Source organism: Arachis stenosperma, chromosome 6 (genome assembly GCF_014773155.1).
Source record: "Arachis stenosperma cultivar V10309 chromosome 6, arast.V10309.gnm1.PFL2, whole genome shotgun sequence".
Taxonomy (NCBI): domain Eukaryota; kingdom Viridiplantae; phylum Streptophyta; class Magnoliopsida; order Fabales; family Fabaceae; genus Arachis; species Arachis stenosperma.
Window position 1 is genome coordinate 12,157,853 of NC_080382.1, and position 11,723 is coordinate 12,169,575.

The 11,723-nt window shown below is 40.0% G+C and overlaps 1 protein-coding gene across 1 annotated transcript; it reads right to left on the bottom strand.

The window, feature by feature from the left end:
- Positions 1-2,404: 2,404 nt before the first annotated feature.
- On the bottom strand, positions 2,405-3,400 carry LOC130933682 (uncharacterized). Its single transcript, XM_057863305.1, has one exon. The coding sequence runs from the start codon at positions 3,398-3,400 to the stop codon at positions 2,405-2,407; it is 996 nt and encodes a 331-aa protein (XP_057719288.1).
- Positions 3,401-11,723: the final 8,323 nt, after the last annotated feature.

Consider the following 11,723-nt stretch of genomic DNA (forward strand, 5'->3'; position numbering starts at 1 on the left):
ACTTCCGGGGTCCACTTGGTGTGTGCTTGGGCTGAGCATTGAAGCTTTCATGTGTAGAGACTTTTTCTGGAGTTAAACGCCAGCTTTTGTGCCAGTTTGGGCGTTTAACTCCAATTTTTGTGCCAGTTCTGGCGTTAAATGCCGGGAATTCTGAAGCTGATTTGCAATGCCGATTTAGGCCATCAAATCTCGGGCAAAGTATGGACTATTAAACATTGCTGGAAAGCCCAGGATGTCTACTTTCCAATGCAATTGAGAGTGCACCAATTGGGCTTCTGTAGCTCCAGAAAATCCACTTCTAGTGCAGGGAGGTCAGAATCCAACAGGATCTGCAGTCCTTTTTCAGCCTCTGACTCAAATTTTTGCTCAGGTCCCTCAATTTCAGCCAGAAAATACCTGAAATCACAGAAAAACACACAAACTCATAGTAAATCCCATAAAAGTGAATTTTAAATAAAAACTAATAAAAACATACTAAAAACTAACTAAAATGTACAAAAAACATACTAAAAACAATGCCAAAAAGCGTATAAATTATCCGCTCATCATTTTAACAAGTGCCTGGGAAAATCGGTGACCGGCCCCAAGTTGTGCCTCGGCTGACTGACCTCGAACAACAAACAGCTTTGCAAGCCTCAAGTACGTCGACTTGACCAATGATGTCACTGGTAGATTTCTGGTTCCCTTCAAAACAGAATTGACGCACTCAGATATGTTGGTCGTCATGTGACCATATCGCCTGCCTGGATCCTTGTGCTGTGTCCACCTCTCATACTCCATCCTCTTTGCCCAATCGCACATAGCGAGATTCTCTGTTCTCATGATGTCGAACCAATACTCAAACTCGGCCTCCGTCTTAGCATAAGCAGCACTCACCAGCCACCTCCTAACATCCTGCTCCTTGAAGCTAAGAGCAAAATTGACTGCAACATGCCGAATACAAAATGCTTGATACGCATGAGGAGGTTGCCACCCACCATCAGGTGTCTCTAGTGCTGCCTTGATGCCGTTGTGCCTGTCAGAAATCACCAGAATGCCCATTTGTGGCGTCACATGTCTTCTGAGGTTGGTCAGAAAGTATGACCAAGACTCTATATTTTCTCCCTCCACAAGTGCAAAGGCAATAGGCAGGATGATAAGAATTATGTTGGGCATTAAGAGTTTAATACATTCAAAGTAATAAATCCTAATGGAAGGGGGACAAGAAAAGAATGACATCAAGAAGAGGAATTTATTGGCATAAAGAGACACAGCGAAAACATAAAAGATAGATAAAGGGGTTTTCCTACTAGACCTCTAAGATACCTGTTCTTAGCAACCTAGGTCACCGGAAAGGATTCCCTACTAGACCTTCAAAGAACTTGTCCTTGACAACCTCGATCAGAGGGACGAAAACTGAAAGAAACCACCACGCAGATCACTTTAGTGTTGGATTCTTTAATCTTCCTCATGCAACAAGCGAAGCAAATCACTCACCTCACTTTTCACACAATAAACGTGCTTAAAAGAAACTGAAATTTATTCATCGAAGTTGTGTAAATTGTCTCACCAGAAGGTGTTTAAATAGACCCCAAATAAACTAGATAAAAGATAAGATAAGATAACTAATTTAAATCAGATTTGATCTTATTGGATGAGATCAAATTTGATTTAAATTTTCAAAATCCTAAAGATATGATAACTAATTTAAATCAGATTTGATCTTATTAAATTAGATCAGATTTGATTTAAATTTAAAATCCCTAAAAATACTACTAAGCATAGCAGATTTAAAACAAGTCTTCTAACAAACTTTGACCATATAACGAACTAAAAGAAAAGTCTAGAATTTCGAAATTTAAAGATAAATTATGCCTTCCACTGAATTCAGAAAGCATTATTGGTCTTCTTGCTGTCCTGACTTAGTCCAATGGGCCTTGCCCATTCTTCCTTAGTTAGAATTTAATGTAACTCCATATGCATGAGTGCTGCCAGGTTTCCAAAGCTCTCCTTGAGCTTCTTTGCACGTGCTCTAGTGATGGGGACCTTTGGAAGTGTAAAATTTCCATTCTGCCCTTTTGTCTTAAAATGCCCCTGTTGTCTTTCCGAGCATGTATCACAGGATGTTCAAGTTTCCATCTTGAGCAATTGCTAACAACAATGTCCCTCCGTACTTACCATACAAGTGAGTACCATCGATGCTGACTAGAGGTTTACAGTATCAAAATGCCTCAATACATGGAGGAAATATTCAGAAAAGATGGTAAAAGTAGACAGTCGATTCATCAACCTGATCACCCACTCTAACCAGAGTGGTCTTCAGAAGAGCTATTGTGCCATCCATGGTGGACTTCACCCTAAGGATCCACCGGGGCAGCTCGCCATAAGACTCCTCCCAGTCCCCGTAGATCTATGCTACTGCCTTCTACTTCGCCATCCAAACCTTCCTATAACTAGGCCTGAAACCATAGGTGGCCTCATTTGCTTCCTGCAACACCTTAATCGTAACCGACGCATCCGCTCTGACCAATGGAAAGATCCTCGCACAGATGACATGATAATCAAGTTGTCTGTCATCTATCGATATGGATGTGGCCAAACATATGTGCGGTCTGTTGTACCTCCTAACTTTCCACGTGTTCTTCCGCTGCCACAGTGCGATACGGATCATCCACGTGCACCCTTTTCTAAACTCCTTGCACTTCCCTTGGTATTTCAGATGGTCCAATTCCATCACCCTATACTCAACTCCAGGCCGGATGCTGTAATCCTTCACACTCAGCACGACTTCTTCCTTGCTCTGGAAAGATTGACCAAGGCGAAATTCCACCAGACCGGTTATATCATGTAGACCCTGACCCACATACGTCTCCCCCATCTCTCGCTGTTTGCCAATGGCTCCCAAGTTCAACGCTGACAAGTGTAGAGGATATTGCTGTGTACCGGAACCCGATGCTCCTTGGTGTGTATGTGTGGTGCTCGGAATATCCTCCTCACTGTTCCCAACAATATCGACTGGCTCATCCGTTGAATCATCATCTCGCATGGCATTATTAACACGATCTGGTCCAACCTCGTAGTCAAAATCAGGGACACCAATTGGCACACTAGCAGTACCAATCGCAACACATGGAGGATTGTGGATCGGACCGGAAGGTGCGACCACTGGCATTGACGTGGAGGCACCACCCATCGTCGTTGACTGAGGATTTGACGCAGATGCCCCAGAGCTGTCAACGCCATCCTCTAACTTCGCAAACAACTCCGGTATTCTGACCTCCAGAAAACTTCGCCGATAGTGAAACAAGACCTCCAAGTCTTCATCGGACCCAATGACAAATGTCTCATACTTCACACCAGCGGCCACAACGGCAATGGAAATCTTGTAGAACAATTTTTTAATCCATTTGGTCCCGCACATACCAAGCTTCTGTAATATTCTCTGCTTTATCTCGGCCAACGTACTCGACAACTGAATAAAAACACTAAGGGGTTCCTATCTGTGAATTTAACCCCGTGCTTTTTACTTTTTTTTCCCAGAGCAATGCACCAAAGCCACAAAACACTCCTCCCCATCCATTTGTGAGAAATGAGAGTCTTCTCAACTCAATAATGCTTGGAGGGGTATTTATAGGCAACCAGCCTCGACGCACACTCCATGTAAACTGCTACTACCTCTAGCGGTTTACGTTGCTTGCTTCCAATGCGTAAATCGCTAGTGCCTGTAGCGGTTTATGGCCAAATCCTCCTGCACAGAAACCACTACTGTCGGTAGTGGTTTCTGTTTAAACGCCCTTGCTCGTAAATCGCGACTGCCAGTAGCGATTTACATTATACCCTAATTCACTGTTAGCAGTAGCAGTTTCTATATATTCGTCCAAAAAATGCAATTGCGTCTACGTTTGTGAAATTGTGTAATCAGGTAAATTTGAGGGGCATTTTATTTATTTAGGAAAATTTTCCTAGAAATAATTAACTTTTATGCTTGCTATTTAAAAATAATAGGGTAAATACCCTTTCCGGCCCCTGAACATTTTAAAGCGGGACATATCGCACATTTATCATCCAGAAACCTCAACCCGATCTTCAACCAACGACATAAGTGAACGAATCGACCCCTGTGACTGGTTGCTAACAGGTTGCCTGGATGACGTGTCAGGTGGAGGCTGAGGTGGCAACTGAATGTGCCACGTGTAAGTAGAAGTTGTTGCAGGGACTCAAAACCCCCTCCCTGCAACTCAAACAGCGTCGTTGCATTGGGTTAATATTCCCCCATTCTTGAATGATTGAAAAGGTTTAGGGTTTGCATCTTCTGGCTATGTGAGAGGACCTGCAACGGTGGGGATGGCAACTGCAAATTTCGGTGCTTCATTCAGTCGCGAGAAAAGATGCGGTGGGGTGACGAGGGTTGGGGGAGTGGAATGAGTGCCGATGGAAGTATTCTGGAAGGAGCGTCGAGAAGGATGAAGAAGAAATTTGTTTTTCCAGTGTGCAATTGCGGATCATACGCCATTTTGTTCAAATCTGGAACTTCAAAATACCCTGGGAGGCTTTTCTTTGGTTGTTTCTATTTTAAGGTAATTTTTTTGGAAATCATTTTTGTTTGGGTTGCTGCATTATTTTGGTAACTTGTTGGAGCTGAACAGTAGGCATGTTTGATGTAGAACAACACAGGACATTGCAAATACTTTGCCTGGCTAGATGACCATGTTGCATCTTTTTGTATTGATGAGGTAGTACAAGATGGAGTATCGGACCCAACGAAAAATATGGAAGAAAGAATTGCAGAGATAGAGAAGAAGATGGATGAGGTCAAAAGCGATGAGAAGAACAGTGGTGCTCTTAGCAGATGGAAAGTGTTTGGGTTGATTTTGCTGGGCATTATAATAGGAAAGGGATGTAGTATAGTAACAGCTGCATAATGTTAATATGCCTTTGACATTGTAAATTCAGTGTTTTGTAATGGGGGCAATGCTTGGATGTAGTGAAAGAAAAGAATGTGAAATTGTAATGAACTATGTTTCTGGATTAATAGAGTTTGTTTAGTCAGTTATGAGTATTTTCTGTATTTCATGATTTCTGTGTAATTGATTGACAGAATCATGGTAAACCAAACTGAAAACATAGTAAAAATGCATATTTACACAAGGAGTAAACATTGTCATTTCACAATCAAAGCCATGTGAGGCAAAGTTTCCATAAGCTAACACAGAAGTGGTGCGCGAAATTGTGAACTATACTTTTTCACAACTCTCATAATCCCTGGTAATGGCTCCAAAAACTTGGTGCGCTCAATACCATGGCATTACACAACTTCGCACAACTAACCAGCAAGTGCACTGGGTCGTCCAAGTAATAAACCTTACGTGAGTAAGGGTCGATGGTGGACGAAATTGTGATTCTTGATTAGTGGCTCCTTGGCATGTGCCAAAAAGTTAAACTAACTCAACTAACTGATTACTTCCTTTTCACAATTCCGTTCAACTAACCAGCAAGTGTACTGGGTCGTCCAAGTAATACCTTACGTGAGTAAGGGTCGAATCCACAGAGATTATTGGTTTGAAGCAATCAATATTTATTTTATTAATCTTAGTCAGGATGTCAATAGGATTATTTGGATTAAAAGTGAAATTACTGGATTTGATTAGAGGAGTAAAAGAGAACAATAGAGTTACTTGTTGTGCAGTAATGGAGAATATGTTGGAGTTTTGGAGATGCTTTGTCCTTTGAATTTCTACTTTTCCTTGGAGTCCTCTTCTCACACGCCTGGTTCCTTCCATGGCAAGCTCTATGTAGGGTGTCACCGTTGTCAATGGCTACTTCCCATCCTCGCAGTGAAAACTATGCTCACGCACTCTGTCACAGTACGGCTAATCACCGGTTGGTTCCCGCTCCTACTGGAATAGAATCCCTCTTTTGCGTCTGTCACTAACGCCCAGCAGGTTAAAGTTTGAAGCACGTCACAGTCATTCAATCCTGGAATCCTACTCGGAATACCACAGACAAGGTTTAGACTTTCCGGATTCTCATGAATGCTGCCATCAATCCGGCTTATACCACGAAGATTCTGTTGGGGAATCTAAGAGATATTCATTCAATCTGATGTAGAACGGAGGTGGTTGTCAGGCACACGTTCATGGGTTGAGGAAGGTGATGAGTGTCACGGATCATCACCTTCTCCACAGTTAAGCGCGAATAAACATCTTAGATAAGAACAAGCGTGTTTGAATGGAAAACCAAGGAATTGTATTAAATCATCGAGACGCTGCAGAGCTCCTCACCCCCAACAATGGAGTTTAGAGACTCATGCCGTCACAAAGTATGTAATTCAGATCTGAAAATGTCATGAGGTGCAAGATAAGTCTGTAAAAGTTGTTTAAATAGTAAACTAGTAACCTAGGTTTACAGAAAATGGATAAACTAAGATAATTGGTGTAGAAATCCACTTCTGGGGCCCACTTGGTGTGTGCTGGGGCTGAGACTAATGCTTTCCACGTGTGGAGGCCTTTCTTGGCGTCAAACTCCAGGTTTTGACGTGTTTTGGGCGTTCAACTCCGGATCATGACGTTTTTCTGGCGTTTAACTCCAGACAGCAGCATGTACTTGGCGTTCAACGCCAAGTTACGTCGTCTATCCTTGCGCAAAGTATGGACTATTATATATTGCTGGAAAGCCCTGGATGTCTACTTTCCAACGCCGTTGAGAGCGCGCCAATTGGACTCCTGTAGCTCCAGAAAATCCATTTCGAGTGCAGGGAGGTCAGGATCCAACAGCATCAGCAGTCCTTTTTCAGCCTAAGTCAGATTTTTGCTCAGCTCCCTCAATTTCAGCCAGAAAATACCTGAAATCACAGAAAAACACACAAACTCATAGTAAAGTCCAGAAATATGATTTTTGCCTAAAAACTAATATTATTTTACTAAAAACTAACTGAAACATGCTAAAATCTACATGAAATTACCCCCAAAAAGCGTACAAAATATCCGCTCATCACAACACCAAACTTAAACTGTTGCTTGTCCTCAAGCAACTAGATGAATAAAATAGGTTCTAACAGAAATTAAGAAGTAATAATATTTTAGAGTTTTAAATGAAGCTCAGGTTCGTATTAGATGAGCGGGGCTTGTAGCTTTTTGTCTCTGAACAGTTTTGGCATCTCCCTGTATCTTTTGAATTTCAGAATGATTGGCATCCTTAGGAACTCAGAATTCAGATAGTATTATTGACTCTCCTAGTGTAGTATGTTGATTCTTGAACACAGCTATTTATGAGTCTTGGCCGTGGCCCTAAGCACTTTGTCTTCCAGTATTACCACCGGATACATAAATGCCACAGACACATAACTGGGTGAACCTTTTCAGATTGTGACTTAGCTTTGCTAAAGTCTCCAGTTAGTGGTGTCCAGAGCTCTTAAGCACACTCTTTTGCTTTGGATCACGACTTTAACCACTCAGTCTCAAGCTTGTAACTTGGACCTGCATGCCACAAGCATATGGTTAGGGACAGCTTGGTTTAGCCGCTTAGGCCTGGATTTTATTTCCTTGGGCCCTCCTATCCATTGATGCTCAAAGCCTTGGATCCCTTTTTTATTCTTAGCTAGTGCTCATGGCTTGTTTTTTTTTTTTTTTTTTTTTTTTTTTTTTTTTTGACTGCTTTTTCTTGCTTCAAGAATCAATTTCATGATTTTTCAGATCATCAATAATATTTTTCGTGTTCCTCATCCTTTCAGGAGCCAATATTCATCAAATTCAAAGTACAATTTATGCACTGTTCAAGCATTCATTCAGAGAACAACAAGTATTGCCACCACATATAATTAATTATAGTCTTTATTACTAAGAACTCAAAAATATAAATTACTTCTTTATTCTAAAAAAATCTACTACTTTATTCATGCCTGATGATGATGAGAAAAATAAATTATAGCTTAATTGGAAATAAAATCAAAATAGATATGCTAAGTACTACTACTCCTATATAACTTCTAAGGTAAAATCTTATAATAATACTATCACAGAGTTAAAGCTGGAATTAGAACTTAACAACCTGTATTTTGGGAAGTGGATGTTCCTTTAGTCTGTGGGATGCCTTCAAGAATTAATTTCTGATGCTTCAGCTCCCTTAAGTTCACATCCTTGCTCTTCCTGTTCTCTTAGGTGCCATGATCTTAATGAGTTTTAGCTCAGTGATCATGGCAAATCACACCAAACTTAGAGGTTTGCTTGTCCTCAAGCAAAAGAAAGGAAAGGAGAGGAGTAGAAGGAGAGGTATTTTCATAAAAAGATAAGATGAGTTGAAAAAGATATTAAAATTGTTTGAAAAAGAATTGGATTGGAAAAAGATTTGTGTTTATAAATTAAGATACATTTGATATTTTTGAAAAAGGGATTTTAGAAATTAGGGTTCTTAGAAAACCAAATTGATTTTGAAGGATGATATTTTGAAACATGTTTATGCAAGAAATCATGAATTGAAACTTAAAAATTTAGAAAAATTGTAAAGAAAAACGAATTTTACCTCCTCCCCACCATCCTGGCGTTAAACGCCCAGGATGCTAGCAAACTGGCGTTAAACGCCCAGAAGGTGCATCTTTCTGGCGTTTAACGCCCAGAAGATGCTCCTTTCTGGCGTTTAACGCCCAGATGGCTACCCTTACTGGCGTTAAACGCCCAGTGGGAGCTTCTTTTGGGCGTTTAACGCCCAAAGTATTTCTTACTGGCTTTTTCATGCCAGTGAGCTTCCAAATTTCCTTGTAACTCTGTGACTTCAACCAATTGCTATTTCACCTTTTGAAGATACTTGGACTCAAACCTGTAAAGAAAATCAATACGAATAAAATTAAATTTTGTGATTGGCTGGGTTGCCTCCCAGCAAGCGCTTCTTTAATGTCTTTTAGCTGGACTGAGTTTTAATCAAGTCTCAGTTTTGAGCATTCTTGCTCAAAATTGCCTTCAAGATAATGTTTGACTCTTTGTCCATTAACAATGAACTTTTTGTTAGAGTCATTATCCTGAAGCCCTATGTATCCATATGGTGATACGTTTGTAATGACATATGGGCCTCTCCACCGGGATTTTAATTTCCCAGGGAATAATTTGAGCCTAGAATTGAATAGCAGAACTTTCTGCCCCGGCTCAAAGACTCTGGATGACAATTTCTTATCATGCCATCTTTTCGCTTTCTCTTTGTAAATCTTTACATTTTCGAAAGCATTGAGTCTAAATTCCTCTAGCTCTGATTCGAGACTCTCAGCCATATTGACCTCTCTTACCAGAGAGTCAATTATATCAACACTCATGCAGTCATTTGGGGTGTCTGGATGTTGCATGGCTTTAACAACATTCAGCTTGAACTCTTCCTCATTGACTCTCAAGGTTACTTCCCCTTTTTGGACATCAATGAGGGTTCGGCCAGTTGCTAGGAAAGGTCTTCCTAGAATGAGAGTTGCATTCTTGTGCTCCTCCATTTCCAGCACCACAAAGTCAGTAGGAAAGGCAAATGGCCCAACCTTGACTATCATGTCCTCAATCACGCCTGATGGGTATTTAATGGAGCCATCAGCAAGTTGAAGACATATCCTGGTTGGTTTGATTTCTTCAGTTAAACCAAGCTTTCTGATAGTAGATGCAGGCATTAGGTTGATACTTGCTCCAAGATCACATAAAGCTTGCTTGGTGCAAGTGCCCTCTAATGTGCATGGTATCATAAAGCTCCCAGGATCTTTAAGCTTCTCAGGTAAGCTTTTCAGAATGACTGCACTGCATTCTTCAGTGAGGTAAACTTTTTCAGTTTCCCTCCAATCCTTCTTATGACTTAAGATCTCTTTCATGAACTTAGCATAAGAGGGTATTTGCTCAAGTGCTTCTGCAAACGGAATCTTTATTTCAAGAGTCCTGAGGTAGTCTGCAAAGCGGGCAAATTGCTTATCCTGTTCCGCTTGGCGGAGTTTTTGAGGATAAGGCATTTTGGCTTTGTATTCCTCAACCTTAGTTGCTGCAGGTTTATTACCTACAGAAGTGGGTTGGGAAGCCTTTTTAGAAGGGTTGTTATCAGCACTTGTATGTGACTGATTCCCCACTGGTATTTGAATGCCAGTGGTGGGAGCTGGAGTGGCGTTAGACGCCCCTTCCTTGTTTGTTACTGGCGTTTGAACGCCAGCTTTGTCCCTTTCTGGGCTCGGACTGTCTTCAGGAGGATTTTGAGTATCCACTTGTTCATTTCTTGGTTTCCTGCTGCTTTGAAGTGAGGTATTTAATGTTTTCCCACTTCTTAATTGAACTGCTTGACATTCTTCTGTTATTTGTCTTGACAGTTATTTTTTGTCTGCTTTAATTGTACTTCCATGTTCCTGTTAGCCATTCTTGTTTCCTGTAATATTCCTTGAATTCGGCTAGCTGTTGAGTTAGAAAGTCCAATTGCTGATTGAATTCATTAGCCTGATCCACTGGACTGAGTTCTGCAGTTACTGTTTTAGCTTCTTCTTTCATGAAAGATTCATTGCTTAAGTACAGATGTTGATTTCTGGCAACTGTATCAATAAGCTCTTGAGCCTCTTCAATTGTTTTTCTCATATGTATAGATCCACCAGCTGAGTGGTCTAGAGAAATCTGAGCTTTTTCTGTAAGCCCATAGTAGAAGATGTCTAATTGCACCCATTCCGAGAACATTTCAGAGGGGCATTTCCTTAGCATCTCTCTGTATCTCTCCCAAGCATCATAAAGGGATTCATTATCTCCTTGTTTGAAGCCTTGAATGTTTAGCCTTAGCTGTGTCATCCGTTTGGGAGGGAAATAGTGATTCAGGAATTTTTCTGACAGCTGTTTCCATGTTTTTATGCTGTTCTTAGGCTGGTTATTTAACCACCTCTTAGCTTGATCTTTTACAGCAAATGGAAACAGTAATAGTCTGTAGACATCCTGATCTACTTCCTTATCATGTACTGTATCAGCAATTTGCAGAAATTGTGCCAGAAACTCTGTAGGTTCTTCATGTGGAAGACCAGAATACTGGCAGTTTTGCTGCACCATGATAATGAGCTGAGGATTCAGCTCAAAGCTACTAACTCCAATGGAGGGTATACAAATACTACTCCCATATGAAGCAGTAGTGGGGTTAGCATATGACCCCAGAGTCCTCTTGGACTGTTCATTCCCACTTGCTTCCATACTAGATCACAAGGGATAATTTATATGTTGATAATTATTTATTTTATAGTTGTGGAATAAATAAAATAAATAAAAAAAGAAGGAATATATAAAAATATTTTGAAAATATTTTATGAAAATAATTTTTTTTTTAAAAAAATAAAATAAAAATGAAATAAATAAAAGAAAGCGAAAATATTTTGAAATTGAAAATTGAATTTTTATATAAAATTTTCGAAAAAGTAGTTCAAAATTAGTTAGAAAATAAATTTTTTTGAATTTTGAATTTTATGGTGAAAGAGAAAAAACACACAAAAGACACAAGACTTAAAATCTTTAGATCCAATGCTCCTTATTTTTCGAAAATTTTTGGAGGGAAAACACCAAGGAACACCAAACTTAAAAATTTTAAGATCAAGACACAAGAAAAACTCAAGAACACCTTGAAGATTCACAAGAACACCAAGAACACAAGGAAGAACACCAAACTTAAAATTTTTAGAAAACTTTGATGAAATTTTTGAAAATATGAAAGATTAACAAGAAAACACCAAACTTAAAGTTTGGCACAAGATTAAATCAAGAAAAACTATTTTTGAA